Genomic DNA, 18274 nt, shown 5'->3' with positions numbered 1-18274 from the left:
TGTATATGTAGTGGCCCATGAATTAGGTCTATCTTGCTAGCAAGGTAATGCATGATGTACTAGGCCGTCGACCAGTTTCTAACATCATGGCTCCCCTGGTGAGTGGATCAGCTGGGCCAGAAGACCTACATGGCCAGACCGGTTGATGGTTAGGTTGAAAACTGAGCTGGGTGGTGAATGCATGCCCTGAACTCCCATGTGGGCTTACCAAAAGATCTTATACCCCAAAGGGTGGCAATGTTTGTGTCGGCTGGCTGTCTTTATAAGCCCTACTCTGCTTTGGACGGGACTTGAACCCATTAACTGGGCCTACGTGTGGGCTTGGGGCTAGCATGTATGGCCTGATCCATTTTTTCGATTGGACTTTGGCTCAAGTCATTTTTGCCCGAACGGGCTTGAACTTACGCGACTTTATATGTACATCGCACTCGATCACCAGATTAGAAAATTGAAGTTGCAAATAGGGATTTTTATCAAAATTTGGGCTGGTCCTCGGAACTGAGTCAGTGAGGGGCTGATGTATGGATTTATCCGCAATGTCCATTCATTTTTCCACATGATTTTAGGGTGTAAGTTTTTGTGGCAGATACAATGCTCAAGTGGACCACGTAGTGGGATTAAACGCCCGCAATTAAAGACTTCTTGGGTGCCGCGGAAGTTTTGGATGAAGCTGATATTTGTGTTTTGCCTTCATTCAGGTCGCTGTGACTTTAAAAACAGGTTAAATGGCAAATAAACATCACGGCGGGCCCTAAGAAGGTTTCAACGATTGGCGTCAATTATCAACATTACTTCCTGTAGTGTGGTCCACTTGAGCCTTGGATCTGCTTGCGTGTAAATTAAAATGAAATGAAGAAATGGATGGACGGTGTAGATAAATCTATATATCACGGTAGGCCTCTCGGAAGGCCGCGGTAGTATCCAATCCGCGTCCCCTCTCCCCTACCTGATGAATGGACCAGATCTCTCGGCGGTGCCGCGAATCGCCTCCTCAAATCTCTCCAGACGCTTCTATTTCTCATCCCTTCCGTGAAATGAGTAGCGGAGTTGGGCTTCGTTCATGGGCCCTGAGGCTCGCCTCTACCGACCACTCACCTCTCCTCTCTCCCTATACCCTCACAAGAAGAAGTAGAAGCTCTTCCGCGCTTCCGTTCCCTCCCCGGCGCACGATAGCCACAGTCAACTCCACTTCCCATCCCAACACCAATAACACTAACTACAAGAAGCAGAAGGTCATCGTTATATCCGGCCCCACCGGCGCTGGTAAAAGCAGACTCGCCAACGAGCTAGCCAAGCTTCTCAATGGAGAAATCATCAGTGCCGACTCAGTGCAGGTTAGCACCACCCATCGCCTAAAAAGGAAAAAAAAAAAAGAAGAAGAAGAAAATTTTCCATCTATTTCAACATGTCATTCTCAGTTATTTGATGATTTTCAATATGATTTGGGCGTTTGCAGGTGTATCGGGGTCTCGACATCGGATCCGCAAAGCCTTCACCTTCTGATAGAAAGGTTCTTATGCTTTAATCAGTGTTTTTTTTTTTTTTTTTTTTTTAATAGATTATTTTTGTTGTGAGAAATCGAGGGCAACACTACAACTTCAGATCACCTCCAATTTTCAAATGCTGGCGACATATCCTCCATACGCATACATGGAAGGTAATCTGTACCGTCCAAATAATGGATGCTGTTTTGGATGGTACATAGCTATAAAATCAAGCTGATCAGAAGATTTTAGCTATCTGATTTACCGCTGACCTTCTCACTCTTAATTGTCCAGTTGTAGCCAGTAATTGGATTGTTAATATTTTTACAATCTCTAGATTAATATGATTTTTGGGCTATGCTCCATCAACAATATGCCACATGAGTTGGGTGACTGGATTCAGATTCATGTATTGCACACATAGTTAGCAAAACAGGGCAAACGGCAAAAAAAAAAAAAAAACAGTACAGCTAATGTTTGTCTTCCATTCAGTCTCGATTGTAGTATTAAAAATAAATGGAAACGTCAAGAATTCGGAGAATGAAAAGTTCGGGTTTACTATGGTTGGACGTCAAAATAAAAATAAAAATGAGAGAGTGAAATAAACAACTATATATTTGCATCTATGTGTTTATATGTCAGAACGTCTATACATAAGAACAATTATAGATATATAGTTGAATGTCCTAATATATATTAATGTGTCTCTATTAAAATCTTCACCTTTTACTCAATTTTATCAATGAGTGGTGACCACCAATCTCTAATTTTTAAATTGCCCCAAATGTTTTTTTTTTTTGAATAAAACTTGTTTGATTTTAAAAAAGTATTTAATTCAGCTTGCCGAAATAAAAAACAAGTGTTATATATAAAACTTTTTGTGCCTATCTTTCAAAATATATGGAGTTTTAAACATTTGATCAATTATATGAGTTTTTTCTTTTTTCAAAAATTCGGAGTTAAGAACAGAGTTTTGCTAACTAGGACTGTACACATGCATGTGGTAGATGAGTCACCATGATTTTGGAAATTGTGAAGAGCTACCAATGTAGACTAGCTCGGAAATCTATGATGAGTTCTTATGGAGGTATACTACAATTTTGACTGCTCTTTTAGCAAATCAGTTCATTTATCATTATTTTTAAATTCCATCATAATTGGACTCTGGTTCTTTGCTGTTTGATTATCCATGGCTATTGCTGTTTTCCCCGGCATCTCGAGACATACATAGACATTTTGGTTAGTATGTGTGTATGGTTTGTTTTTTGCAGGAAGTGCGCCACCACTTGGTTGATATATTGAATCCCTCCGAAGGTATATTACGCCATTTGGGTTTAAGCTGTTGCATTCTTGGAGGACATTCATGATCACTGCATCTAATAGGCATCTGGTATACATGTGCAATCATAGACTTTTGTATTTATTAATATAAATAAATTATGCCTCTTTGGTTGTTGATGTTTCCTCTCAATGTTATAGAGAATGTCATGGTTCCTAATAGCTATAGACTGCTTCACATCATCATCATCATAGCCTTGTCCTAGCTATTTGGGGTCGGCTTGATGAGTCATGTTTTACTGATCATTCATCTCTAAAGGCTTTAGATTGCTTCATATACTATTTTTAGTTAGGCTTTATGATATTAATGCCAACCTCGGACACACTTGCAAGGGTAAAAACATACATTTCCGTGTCAGATGGTTTTCACTAGCTTTACTTTTTCTCCCCCAACAACATGCTTGAAATTGACGTAGTTTACTAGTGGATGCTAATAGAGAGTTTGGAGGGCTACTAGATCATTTACTCTCTTTTTTTTTTTGGTTTTGGCTACTAGATTATTCTGTTGGACAATTCTTTGAAGATGCAAGGCGGGCTACAAGAGATATTATTGAGAGTGGCCGTGTGCCGATTGTTGCTGGTGGAACAGGATTGTACTTACGATGGTATGTACTGCCCGTTGTTTTGCTGTGGAGTGAAGCGCAATTTCCAATTTCATGAGCAATGAGAGAGATATTAGGATTTTATGCTAACATGGAAATATGCTAACTGACTAATCTGATACTGAACACAGACTTCACTTTGAACCTTCATGATATCTGAAGAGCATGAGAGCAGTTCTCAACTAATGGATTTATGAGTTATGTCTGACAATACTGCATAGAATAGTGAGATGGAGCATGTGCCTTACAGCAATTGACTGCTTGACCATGTGAATAATCTGATCAATTTTGAGCCTGTGGAAGTCAAGCATTTGTAAGGCCACTAACATAGCATGGTATAATAATTCATGTGGTAATCACTCTCCAATCTCCATTACTTTGTGATACATGGCACTCCTTGTTCATGTAGCATGTTCACTCTACCCATTTAACTGTCAAACACTTGATACAAGATCTTCAACACATTTCATTTGTAAAATGGTGATTCTTGCCAGTGACCAGAGATTGGTGGCTCAAAGTAATTTGCTTTAGGCATAGGTTGAGCTATCACATTGGAAGTTGTAGAATATCAATCTGATAATATATGCATTAAGGTGGATGTGTTTAAAAGCACTTCTTCTGCTAACACTAAGTGGTACATGGCATGTGTACATGGCAATTTTTCCTATTTGTGCACTTGGGACTCAGTGACGGCTCCAACGATGTATTGGGTAACATGCAACAATCTTTTGTGCTTGCCTCTCCCTTCGGTGACTTTGTTGACGTGGTGTATCTTTCAGAATTTGTTTTTTCCCCCTTTCATTTCTTTGAATCTGTACATCCTTGATCCTTGATTTTGTGTCTTTCTTTGTTACGTCATTTGGTCTTTGTAAAGTATAAAGAAATCATAGCATTCTTTGTTTTGCCTATGATTCTTCCCACTATATTATAGAGCACGTTCTCGTGATGTTCCATCCCTACTGTATTACGGTGGTGTTCCATTCATTTCCTAATGGTCACCTTCCTATTTTATTTTTAGGTATATATATGGTAAGCCAGATGTTCCGAAAGCATCCCCGGAAATTACTTCTAAAGTATATTCAGAGCTTATGATTTTAGAAAAGAATGAGGATTGGGATGCAGCTGTGCAGTTGGTGATGAAAGCAGGTGACCCAAAAGCTCAATTTGTAGCAGCGAATGACTGGTATCGCTTAAGGCGTAGCCTTGAGATTATCAAGGTCAGTCCTTAAAGTTCACTTTTAGGATCACGAACTTTGGGGGTTTGAAAGTATTTCTTTCACAACCTACAGATTTAGTCTCAGAGATGCTTTTATTTGCTTGGAGTGCACTTTGATATAGTGTGGGTATGTTTTCTCAAGAAATGGGTTAATGGGGGTTGGGAAATACAAAGGTTTTTTTAATGGCTGTATTAGTCACTGATGCTTCTTCTTTTATCTTTCTTCTGCATGTCAGTCCACTGGATCACCTCCATCTGCTTTCACTGTACCATATGATTCTTTTAGAGGACAGTTGGATTCAAGAAAACTAGATCCCTCTTATGAAGACACTTATGCTACTGGCGGTCTTGGGAAGAACCTTTCCAAAGATCTTGACTATGATTTCATTTGTTTTTTTCTTTCAAGTCACAGAGTGGATCTTTATAGACAGATTGACTTGCGGTGTGAGGAGATGCTTTCAGGTACTCTCTGCAATTGCATAATGGTATGGTATTATCTATTATTTCCCAAGGAATATTGTCTGCTTGCCAGATCCAATTTTACATCATGACATAGTAGCATTCAGTTTATCTTCAATGAAATTTGTCCAATTGATAGGTGTTTGTGTCTGCTAATATGGTGGTATGTGTGTTTGAGACAATCAATACTTGTGCTTTCATTTGTCAACCCACTCTAGATTAGTTTACCAAGCATCCCATCATTGTTTGAATCATCCATGTGAGGCATGTTTGCATCTAGATCTTCGTCTTCTTTTGTAGAAAATAAAAATTAAATATGATGATGTTGTAGCAAGCAAATCTCTTAAGAGACAAGGATAGAAAATACGCTACAATATTCACAACTTGATGTGGTAATGGCTGTTGGAGATCCTTTTCTGTAATGGCTGTGAAGATTTCTCATCATCTATCCCTTTGATCATTTATTGCTTTTTGCTTCTTCTTAACAAAATCAGATAATCTCCCAAAAACTAAGTAAATAACAATTACAATTTTCAAGCCTTTTTGGTCTTGGGGTGAAGATATCAACTACTTGGTCACTAGTTGGACCATATATATCCCAATTGTATGATACCAGGGCCCTCCAAACAACCTCAAGCATTTGGCTCTTTAGAATGAGTTAGGTAAGGGAATTAGATTCACTTTTGCTTTGTTCCGACATACTTTTTTGCTAGCTCTGCCCACCCACCCGTACATAGTTATTCCTGCATGCCTTTGACATAAGTTACATGCCTAATCTCAGATAATTCGCTTACAATGATGTCACGTCAATATTGATATTATTAGTGCAGTTTATAAAGTATCATAATCTTAATTGAAGATTCAACTCGAATCACATATATTTTTTAGTTGCATCTCTTAATTTTGTTTCTTGTACCTCATATTTGTATTCATTTCCTCTCATGTCATGTGCAATTAGATACTGTTGAGCGGTGATATTTGTAACAACCATTGATTTATTTAGAACATAGAACCTTGTGCTGATACTCATGTCAGATTAGGTTTATTCAGTACTGCTTTTATTAGTTAATGTCAGATTAGGTTTATACAATGCTGCTATGTTATTCTTTGTCATTCTCTTGTAACTTACTACTTTGGATTCTGAAGAATTGAAATCAGAAATGTGATAGAAACTTTGTAAATTTTGTAATAGAGTTGTATCCCCAAAATTTTCAGCAGTCCTCAATTGTATCCAATAACCCTGTGACCAATTCTAGATTTCATGGGTAGAGATCTCCCTTAACCACGGGTTACAGGATTCCCCTGTTAACTCTTGATGTGCCCCATGATAATGTGTTAGATGCAGGACCCACATAACAAGCAGAGATTTTAATGCCTGTAATGATGACTTTGCCCTTTTTACTGCAGGCCCATATTTGATGCATGCACATGGTTCTTTTTCATTAGGACACATCAGGGGTTATAGAGGATTACTGCAATTTTCGTTCGTAATAAAATGTACCTTATTTATAAAGAAAACCGTTAATGCACCTTCGCACATTCTATACCCACACGAAATGTTGGGTTTGATGCTGAATGACTTTGTCACTCATAATGGAGTATGATGATCCATTTGAGATAGGTTCTTTGTTGTTCATGATTGCTTGGGTTGTTCTAAGAAATTGGTATGTATGTCAGTGTGTGACTTGAGTTGCAAGCCATAGGATTTTGACAACACTCCTCTGTTATTGTAGGAAGTAAGGGAATTCTATCAGAAGCCACACAGCTTCTTGAAATGGGTCTTCTTCCAAATATGAATTCTGCAACTCGAGCAATTGGATATAGACAAGTATGTTACTTCCTTTTGTAGTTTTTATTCCAGTTTATGCATCTTTGTTGTATGATCTGTATTATGACTGTGATGAACATGCATCTATCCTTGGTGAGCAGAATGAGCAATCCTTATTTGTGATAGCCTTTTGTGTGTTCCATATATTATTTACTCCATTGTTCATTTGCAGTAGTTCTAGCCTTGATACATCAATTGCTACTTTTTCAAGGCACCATGTCAGTGAAGGAAGAAAAACAAAAGACAGATTTTGATTTACTTTCCCATAATGTTAGTAGACAGGGGATCCTGTAATCAAGTTAGGTATTGGTTATTGGTCCATGTCAGGTGTTAAAGGGGATTCTTGTAACCTGGGGTTACATGCAATTCTCGTCCCTTTAGATATTGGTTTCAGTCATGTCTGAGTTCAGAACTGATCTCAAGTCTTAAAACTTTGGACTTGCACTAGAACTATAACCATCTTACTATAAATAAATAAAATGTGTGTGAGTGTGTATGCGTGTGCTTGTGTAATGGGTTGTCCTTGTTATATCACTTTTATCTGATTCTAGTGTTATTTCGAACAATCTAAGCTTCCATTTTCAGATATTAAATATCAATGATGTAGTTTTATCACTTTCACCCAATTCTAGTGTTATTTTGGAACAATCTCAGCTTCCATTGGCAGATTTTATATATCAATGATATAGATTGCTTTGGTGTTCATGATGCTTTATGCTATATTTGCCACAGGCAATGGAGTATTTGTTACGGTGCAGGGAACAAGGGGGTAATAGTTCTGCTGGGGAGTTCTATGCTTTTTTATCTGAATTTCAGAAAGCCTCCAGGTTAGCTGTTGTTGTTTAACAGTGTTGCATTTGATATGTCTTATTTCTTTTCATCTTTAAGGAGATCCGTGGCAAATCTGAAGTACAAAACTAAAAGTGATACATCTCAAGGAGAACATGGTTCTTAACTTTTGTTCCATAACCTTGTTAGGAATGGTGACCAACGTTATGTGTGGATTATCTATACTATATATAATGTGTATAGGTTTTGGACATTTTTGCCCTTGTAATTAGTCGTGGGGAGGAAAAAAATCCTTCACTTTTTTTCATTCATGTAGCCGTTCAACTCAAGGGTATTTTTGTTCTTTCAACCGCACCCACTTCTTCTCTTCTTTGTGTGTAGCCTGCACGGAAGACGTAGTGTTAGGGAGCCCGTGCAACAAAAGCTGTGATGAATCTGTAACATCCACAATGTACATCTGTTGTGCCGGATCCTGTTTGGATCTCGGCCTAAAAACAAGGCCAATCTAAAGCTTGGGTGGGTTATAGTGCCAAAAAAAGTGGGCATGGGTTGCCCATCATCCAAATGCTTCCTTCTTTCTCTCTGTGTGTGTAGCCCTCATGCCCGTTCCCTCAGGCTCTTACCAATTTTCTGTCCCCTACTCTCTCCACATGTTGCACGTGCCATACACCTAGTAGGCATATGTGGCTTTTACATCCAAATCTTCTTGCTCTAAGCATCTGAAGAGTCTTCTTTATTGCACAGCTTCAATTTGTGCTCCGACTTCCCTAAATTTACTCTTTTCTTGTTTTATTTTTTTATTTTTATTTTTGTAGACCTTTGGTTTCCTTGTGACATTTCCCTCTGAGATTTTAGTAGATTGAAATCTATGAAATAAATCTAATTACTGTATTTTTGGTGAGGTCATATATCTCATCTCTTGGTTGTAATTCTATCTTGATAGTTTCTCGGAACTTTATCAGTTCATTTATTTGCTTTGTCTACTGATTGGTTTTTCTACATATTCCATTGTAGGTTCTCTTGAATTGTCATATCCTGTGCTACAAGGACACTTCTACTTCTTTTCTTTTCTTTCTTTCTTCTTCTTCTTCTTCCTTTTTTTTTTTTGCATGACCAACTGTTATATTTTTGCTGTGCACTTTATCACTCCAGTTTTTGTCCGTGACCAGCTTTTATATTTTTTACATGCCCCATTCATCAAAACACACATCCATGTCCGCATATCAACAGCTCATATGAAGAACTTCAATTATTTTTATCTTTTCCTCTTCTTCTTCTTCTTCTTCTTCTTCTTCTTCTTCTTCTTTTTTTTTTTTTTCTTTGATACATGTAAATAGTTGATTTTGAGGTTTTTTTAATTATTATTATTATTCATGGTTTTCTTTTTGACTATTAAATACTTGAATATTTAAATAATTGTATGGATATGTTGGTGAATCTAACTTGTAAAAGGCCACCATGTTGGTGTGTGTAGAAGGTTCATGGGTTATATTGCATTATGCTTGTATGTTCTTTTTAAGCTTATATACTGTTCCCTTTTATCCTGATAATTAACAGAGCATACTTGGTACATTACCTACTGATATCTCTTCTTGGCTGATTTCTACAGGAATTTTGCAAAGAGGCAAATGACATGGTTTCGTAACGAACTTATTTATCACTGGCTAGATGCTTCACAACCCTTGGTTAGTCACCTTCATTATACTTCCTAGTATCGATTTATTTTGCATCCAACTAATTGGATGATAAGTTACTGCCCAACTAAGCAGATAAATGCCAACCTGTCAATTTGGCATGACCTACGACCTGTCCAAAAGATTGGACCAGAAGATGATCCACTCATTAGGCATACTGAGCCATAAAAAACAATGGGCAGCCATAAAAGACAGATCAGCAATGGCTCACATTGGTCCATTACTTACAGTTATTGGATAGTACGGATAAGTAAAAGTCGTAGTTTATTCGGGGTCATTCAATGGCTAAGCCCACATAATGCCTGATTCAGATCATAATACACATGCCATGTGTACGGTACGTGATCCAGAGAACATGCCTCCTGAGGCAGTGGGTCAGCTCCTATAAATATAAAATGTGTCTTTAACAATGGAGGCATTACCTTGCTATCTTGTAGCAGGATCATAGCCATTCACCAAGCGTCCATTGAGACTGACCATCTCCCTTCCAACTGAAATTGGGAAAGTGATAGATTTTACAAACATCAGTCTCATTATGGCATAAAATGTCGATTGAAGGCTAAAAGCCAGGTCCTATATCTACCATTATGACTCAGCTTGTGCAAGACTAACAAGAAACTTGTTTGGTTAGGAAAAGGTGCTCAACTTCATCCTTGATGCATACCATCATGAAACTGGACAGTTGGTGGTGCCTGAATCTCTTAGAATGGAGAAGGATGTCTCCAGCCGTAAGGAAACCATTGAACTGAAATCCTACCGTCCTAAGAATAGGTATGGAAAATGCTCTTCTTGGACAAGTGACTCTTTTTTTTTTTGTAAACCATTGGACACGAGTAAACTGATTCCCGTGAATGCAGGTATTTTGTCAGGCGCGAAGATTGTTCTGAGATTTTGGATTGGGTAAAGAGAACCCAAAGGCAACTGAATTCGGCCTGGTCTTGACATGGATGATTGCAGTCAGAAGTTAGTTTGGAGGCTACATCTACAGAAAATTGAGGGTTGGATACGTAAATGTCTTTTCTTCATTTATGTTACTCAATGCATTATGGATCCATGTATTGCAATGTGCCTTTTTTTTTCCTTTAAAGCATGGAAATGGAATGCCTTCCATAGTTGAGGAACCCACTCTTTCCTATTGCCTTTTTGGGCTTCTGCACGAGTTGGATTCACGTCATGATCATGACAGAACAGGTTTACCAGCCCCAGATGTACTCCTCTCCAAACACAAATTTACATGAAGCACATGTGTCAACTTGGCAAGCGTGTGGAACATCTCACCAGCTTATAAGGTGGCTCCCACCAGTGTGAAAAATACACCAATATTATGAAAATCTCGCTATAATATCACAAAAAAAAAAAAAGAAAAAAAAAAGTGTTATTAGCACAAGATTTTCCAAATATCAGCAGATTTTAAAATACCTCACTTTTATGGTGATATTAACTTGGAAAATAGTAAAAACCTTTAGTGACACGAGTACGTTTCCCAGTGACTTGGGCTCAAAATCTCGTTGAAATAACTCAGCCAAGTTTTTAGTCGAGTCACCGAGTTTCAGAGGTACATGAATGGATCAAATGAAAGGGCGAAAAGAAGAATACATTCTCTGAGAAATGGGAGGATTTTTATGACGCTCGGCCCACAGTTGAAAGCGACAGCTGATGACTACGTTATCCATGTGATTGGTGGCCTTTGAATGGATGGTGATGGTGAAAATGGTTGGCGTTCAATGGTCATCGTCATCGGGGAAAAATCAATAGCAAGGATCATCAATGGAGAGTAAAAGCATCACTCTGATCTGGATCAACCCCTGCTAGGGGACCCAATGGGTTGGGTTGGTGCTAACCTAAGCCAAACCCATTTACTAAGTGGGCCAAAAACTCCAGCCTGAACATGATCTGCAGTCCATTACCTCGTGGGCCGACCCAGCGCCAACACCGCGCACAGGGTTTAAGTATAGAATATGGTGCTAGAGGTATCCTAAGCCTGTCCAATTGGTGGAATCACGCAAACACATACATCATGTGTATCTATATTTATTGTCTGGTAAGGGTTTTGAGATTTGGACCGGGTTGGGTTGGGTGAAGCTATATGGGTGGATCAGGTTGGGTAGGACGCAACCTGAACCTGACCCATTACTTAAAAGGACTACATTTTCTAACCAGAGCCTGACCCACTATCTATTGAACTTGCTGAAAATCACCTCAGAAGCTGATTGGGCCAGTTGATCTGCGGGCCCACCGGCCCATTGCCACCCCTAACCACTGCCATATACATGCGGCATGTAGTTAGTCCAGCACGCCTTATCAGATTCTGTCTCTTTCTCTATTGATCAAAGAGTTCGGCGTCGACGTTAGGACTTAGGAATCAGTCTTTTCACACCCAATTTTCTAATGTTTGACTAATGAGGTCTGGTGGTCCCAAACATGCCCTTTCCACATTCGAAAATGCTTGCCTGACTTTCGTACGGATGTGGGTGTTGCCCTTGCTGACAGGTACTGAACGACTTCAGATCCACCCCGTCCATCAGGTGTGCCACCGTGTTTGAACTCGGGCCGAAAAATCAGGTTGATTTAATACTCAGGGTACGCTATGGGAAAGAATCGAGATGGGTAGTCCCTCCATTAAAATCGTCTAAATTGCATGTGGGGTCCACCATCGTGTATGTATGCCATCCAATCCACTCATCTGACGCATCAGGCCGGGAGGAACTATTTATAAGAAAGCAGGATACTCCAAGACTAATGTGGGCCACACCATGTGAATTTAGTTTTAAGCATAACTTTCCATTGTTCCCTATGATGTGGCCCACCTAAGTCCGGGATTTGACTGTTTAGATCCAAGTTGAAAATGTGACGTCCCACCTGATGGACGGTGTGGATCTGATGCATGTTTGTCCCACGAAGCAATCAGTCAGCACAAGTCAGTCTGTTCCTGCGTGTATTTTTGTTCTTGAGAAGGTCTCAAGTTCAAACCGGTTGGACCACTATGTCCGGTCCACGTAGAGAATAACTTTCATTCTATCATTTGTTTACTGCATCCAACCCTTCCAATAGGTTGGGTGAGGATTACCTTGTTTAAAAAAAAAAAAATTTCGTCCCCATGCAATCATCAGGTGGGCGATATCATAGAAAACAACTTGTAGCGGTTGATAAATAACAAAATAAAAATATGATCTACCTGATGAATGGATGCGTCTGATTTTTTGCCACATGATGAGGACAACCCATTCGACGGGTTGGATGTCACTTACAAATGAAAGGTTCAATTTTTTATTTTTTATTTATTTATTTAAATTTTTTTTTTCTGTGTCGATGGTTACTTGTGGGATATAAACCACTTTTACACCAATTTAGTAAATGGTGCATGTGGAGAAAAGGATGAGCCAGGAACTGCAGCGCGACTGGCTGCGACCCGGAACTTGGGATGTGGGTGGGACCCTGACCGTAGGGCCCACCTGGATGTATTAATTGTATATCCATGCCATCCATCTGTGTTTTTTTTTTTTTTTCCCAGCTTATTTTAAAGCATTGTCCGAAAAATAAAGAAGATAAAATTTTCAGGTGAAATACAGGAAAGAGTAGTCACTGAAAGCCTACTATTAAAAACTTCCTAAGGTCCACCGTAATATTTACTGATCATCCAACGTGTTGATAAGGTAACACAGAAATGGATGAAAGGAATAAAAATGTCAAATTTGATTCAGTAATTTTGTGGCCCATAAAAGGTTTTTAATGATCACTAACCACGGTTTCCTATGCTGTGGGCCACCTGAAATTGTATTTGCTTCATTTCGGGCACCATGTCTTAAAATAAGCGCCACAGCTGAAAGTGTATCTGCTTCATTTCGGGGACCACGTTTTAAAATTAGCTGGCAAAGGAGATGAGCCACGTAGATATACAATGAATACATCGACGTCCCATCTGCATTGCTGGTTCTACTGTCGCAGCAAGTGGAGGACGCCGATTATGCAGTGAGGAGCTCATCACCCTATGACGTGGTGTGGATTCTGTGTGAGGCCCACCATAATGGATGTATTTCACTCACACCTTTCAGTCATTTTCCAGCCCATTTTAGGGCATGACCCGAAAATTAAAGCATATCCAAATCTCAAGTGAATCGCACCACAGGAAATAGAGGAATTTGAACGTACACAGTTGAAAACTTATCTAAGTTTATAAATCTTTTAGATCAAGCATATATTTATATTTTCCTTTTAACTAGGTCTGAGTGATCTTATAAATAGATGATGAAAAATAAACATCACCATCCACACTATGAAATTATCCCCTGTTTCCTATGGTGTGACTTACTTTAGCTTTGGATGTGCTTCAATTTTTAGCTTATGATGTAAAACAGCGCGGATAAAACACATACATCATAGCAGGCCTATAGATTTCATACTATGGTGAGTTCCTCACTACACAATTTGTGTCCATAAGTGGCAAAGCAATTTAAAAGATCCAATATGGGTGATCTAGGCCCTTCATCAGGTGGGGCCAGCTGTAACCATACAACGCCCATTAATTTGGGGCCGTGGCTTGATTTTATAACCCGAGGCTGACACACCCTTTTGAAAGTTGGTGGATTTCTCTCTGCCATCTGACGGGCTCTAATGAAACCGTGCCATATCACCGCCTGACTGGCTCCCTATTACCCCAATGGCCCAATTCCGCTCCCACTAATTAGCTAGGCCACGAGCAGTGGCCCACACGGCTAGTAAATAGGATGGCTGACTTTCTATATTCAACATTCGTGTGACTCACTCAGTTTTGTTTGTTGTAATCCACTCCGTCCATCAGGTGCACCATCTAATTATCACTGTACATCTCAAAAATAAGATGGATACAAAACTCAAGTGTGCCACGCCATGGAAAACAATGTAAAATCAGAAGTAAAGCTTCTAAGTTCAAGCAGTGTGTCCACCAGAGTTTTGGGTGTGGTTGATTTTTTTATGAGTCTATTCATCACCATGGTGGGCCCAGCAAACAAGCCTACTGTTGGTTCACCTTCACATTGTTCCACGTGATGTGGCCCAAATTACCTGTGGATTTGGGCTAATTTTTGTCCCGGAGCCTAAATTCAAGGGACACCTGATGGACGGATCGGATGTCACCCGCACAATCGTCCCATGGAGCTCGGGCGTTTTATCCACTCTGGTGTCTCCTTGTACACGTAGCATATATTAACTCCACGGTAACCAAGTCAAAAGCCTAAAATGAGATTGGTTGAAATTGAACGATTCTGATCGCTGATTCGTGGGTACTTTTGATCAAATAATGCAGAAATTATATTTTCTGTAAATATGTAAACCAAAAAATTATCAAGACACGTTGAAGCACATATGAGAACGCGGTCCTTAAAGTGTTATTTGCCCACTCTCAGTTAAATTGAGAATACTGAAAGGTTCATATGAATCTTGCATCTTCTTGTCTTGCTGGAGTACACTCGTTCGTATAAGTATGAATTAAAGTGTGTTTGAGATGGTTTGCAAATCTATCCAAGCATTATATATATGGGTTAGGTTGACTGATTGTTTTGATCCAAGGCCATTGAACCATATGACTGTTTCTAGCTGTTGGTGAGAAACTAGTTGTTATTGGTAGTTTCTAACTGTTGTGCATGTGGGATAACAGTTACTGTATGCTAACTGATTAGACTCATTGGCCAGCCATTTATAGCTATTGGGTTAGCTACATGTAACAGTTTCTGCATGATCAGACTTAATGTGCATGAGGAGTTACACCTCCTCCAACGGCTAGTTTTTCTATCTTCTATATAAGTCACACAGGTCTCATTTAGACCTCTAAACTCATCTAACTCGTACTCGTCTCGCATCGATTTGCGTAGGGTCGTGAACCACCTGCCCTATCTCTCTATCATACTCTTCTCGCACCGGTTCGCGAAGGAGTGACCCTTTGCGACACGATGCGCACGTGCGAAGTGCAAAGTGTGCCAGTAGCGCCTCTACAGCCACAAATGCCCACGCCCTCGCACTATGACTGAGACTGTGCCTGAGCCCAAGTCCGAGCGCAAGTATTCTAGTGCACGCAAGCCCGATACCTATATATATATATATATATATATATATATATATATATATATATATATATATATATATATATATATATATATATATATATATATATATATGCGGTCACATATGCGATCACCCAGGAGGTCAAGCTGTGTAGGCTCCACTATGATGTGTGTCAAACATCAACATCGTGCATGTGATGGGTCCCCTTTAAATTATGGGATATCCCAAAAATCAGCTGTATATGGAACTTAGGTGGGCCATACTATCTAAAATCTTGTGAAGACATGCCTAAAACATATAAAAGCACTTAGTGGGGCCCACCTGAAATTTGGATGCATTTGAAACTTGGTTTGACCCCTCATCCAAGTGGGACACACATAATGGATTGCTGGATTTGTGAACCACGTCTCGGTAGGCCCAAAAAATGATTATGAATGTTTTAATGGAGGGTAGCCCCTCTCAACTTTTATATGTGGTGTGGCCCACACAAGTCACGGATTGACTTGATTTTTAAGCCCTAGACCCATCATGGAATGATGCATCTGACTAATGGAGTAGATGTTTGACACGCATCACAGTGGAGCCCGCACCGCTCGACCTCATGGGAAGTTCCCATGAGCTCGACCGCATAGAACTTTTCCGTGTATATATATATATATATATATATCAACCTTTTTACAACAACTTTTTCCTTAGATGGGGTTCATTTCACCGTCCAAACGAGTGTCCACCAATCCAGGTGTAAAACTGGCCAGTGGTGTCTTCTTTCTTTTTCCTTTGGGCATATGTGAAACCAAATGGTTAGAAAAAAAAAAGCTATCGTGTTCCACCAATGCATGTGGCCGACATACAGGCAGAGCGGCCGACTATTAGGACAGCGAATGATCTGGTCGGCATGGGCCACACCTTTGGATGGGTTGCAGCTGCATCACAGCATGGCAGGTGCAGCTCACGCGGAGAGAGCATAAAGGGATGGAGGAACGGGCAGGAACACTGACTAGCCACTGTGATGTATGGGTTTTATCCACACCGTCCGTTCATTTCACAGTGACATTTTATGAAATAGGACCAAAAGTTAGGTAGATCCAAAGCTCAAAAGGATCACACCACAGGAAGGAACAAAAGTTAGGCAGATCCAAGGCTCAAGTGGACCACACCACAGGAAGCATCGGCGATCCAAAACTGCTGTTGTTATCTTCACTCAGTCTAGAACTTGAGCTATGCTTCCGTGTCTAACTATCCTTAGATTTATTAGGAATAAAATTCCAAAAAAAAAGGGGGACAGTCCATTTAGAGGACTGATGTTTGAGGATAGGGTCCATCCTGTCCGTTAATTGGACCGCAAAGTCAAGCTTTGGCCTGGCCGGTTTAGTGATTGGGCATTTGCTTTCAGCACTGAGCCCACCCCTTAATATTGCAAACGAGCCTTCTCTAGAGCTTGGCTCAGGGCTCAATAGAAAACTATGCAGAATAAAGGCCGGGGCGCAGTCCGGCCAGTGTATTGATGACCTTAAAATCTAGGCCAACGCCTGACTCATGGGCCTCTGGTGCAGGTTGGAACCTGATGCCTGTTGGGTCAGCACCCAAAATCCCAAAGTCAATATGAATATGACATCCAACTGCCCAGCAGGATGATGGCCTTACCATGATAATCGGCCACTCAAAACATGAGGCCATTCTAACCATCACGTGTTCCACCATGTATAACTTGTGTGTGCTAGGATGATAGAATGCCTCAAATGTCAGGCCTTCAATGATTGGGGCAATACCTTGAATAACAACGGAAAGCTGTTAAATCACAGGGGGTTTCGTGAAAACTGGAACTTGCTTTTATATTCATTGAGGATGACTTCCACATTAACGTGGTAGCCAGGTCACAGATAAGGCTGACTTTTGGGCATCAACTTTCATACTAGTGGGACCCAGGATGATGTGTTTTTTTATTCTCTCTCTTATTTTATTTTATTTTTTAACTTGGTATGGGGCCATCACACGGGACTGTGATTTTAGTGAGAAATGGACTTTTTACATCTGTCTTTTTCAGCCCATGTTATGATATGAGCCTAAAAATAAGGCTTTTTTAAGTATGCCACATCATAAGAAACAGTGAGTATTAAATGTCCACAGTTAAAAGCTTAAATTCCCGTAAAAATGACCTTAGGAATTATTTGAATCGCTTAAGAGAATCACAGGGACGCCAGTCAGATTTAAACGGCAGGCATTTCTCTACTCTACCTTTTACTATCATGGGGCTCAACTGAGCTTTGAATCTGCCTTTTTATTGGGCTCGTGGCTTAACATGAACCGAAAAAGGGACGGACAGGGTGAATTCCTACTTTATATATATATATATATATATAAAAGAATTCTCACCAACATCACGGTGGGCCCATTTAGCTTCTACCCATACCCTGTCGCAGGCAATCCGCGTCCCTTGCTACGCATGTAGTATCATACGTACATGTCAGTAAGGTAGAGGAAACAGTGGATCGGAACCGTTCATGTAGTGGACCCTGCCCTTCATGTAGTATGGTTTAAACAACACACACGTTGGGATCCTGCACATTCAATTGGGGTAATTCAAATGAACGGTAAACAACAAATTAATTGTTTAATGATCGGCATTTAGTGATTAAAAGACAAACAGACAACTAGTATCACCATGGACCATCTATCCATGTTTGAACCTACTAGGTGGGCCGTTCCGATCACGGTCTCCCATCTACGTGTACAATCAAGAGCCAGTATCGTATTACGATGGAGTGTAATCTATCATATCATATCACATTCCGATTGCGAGCGATTCTAACAAGGTCGCCACGTCACGT

General features: G+C 39.9%; 1 protein-coding gene across 3 annotated transcripts; it reads left to right on the top strand.

Moving 5' to 3' along the window:
- The first annotated feature begins 896 nt into the window (after positions 1–896).
- LOC131245352 (tRNA dimethylallyltransferase 9) lies at positions 897–10673 on the top strand. 3 transcript variants are annotated; one of them, XM_058244748.1, is made up of 11 exons: positions 898–1334; positions 1457–1510; positions 2756–2798; positions 3319–3427; positions 4443–4641; positions 4877–5102; positions 6833–6927; positions 7660–7754; positions 9326–9401; positions 10048–10181; positions 10268–10673. In XM_058244748.1, exons 1-11 carry the CDS (start codon positions 954–956, stop codon positions 10350–10352), a joined length of 1497 nt encoding a protein of 498 aa, XP_058100731.1. In that variant the 5' UTR covers positions 898–953; the 3' UTR covers positions 10353–10673. The 3 variants fall into 3 exon arrangements, with proteins under 3 accessions (XP_058100732.1, XP_058100731.1, XP_058100730.1); XM_058244747.1 differs by having other exon boundaries at positions 899–1334; positions 10042–10181; XM_058244749.1 differs by lacking the exons at positions 10048–10181; positions 10268–10673 and adding an exon at positions 9851–10014 and having other exon boundaries at positions 897–1334.
- The last annotated feature ends 7601 nt before the right edge of the window (positions 10674–18274 follow it).

The sequence above is a fragment of the Magnolia sinica genome, chromosome 5 (assembly GCF_029962835.1).
Source record: "Magnolia sinica isolate HGM2019 chromosome 5, MsV1, whole genome shotgun sequence".
In the NCBI taxonomy this organism is placed as follows: domain Eukaryota; kingdom Viridiplantae; phylum Streptophyta; class Magnoliopsida; order Magnoliales; family Magnoliaceae; genus Magnolia; species Magnolia sinica.
This window is presented reverse-complemented; position numbering and strand designations above follow the sequence as displayed.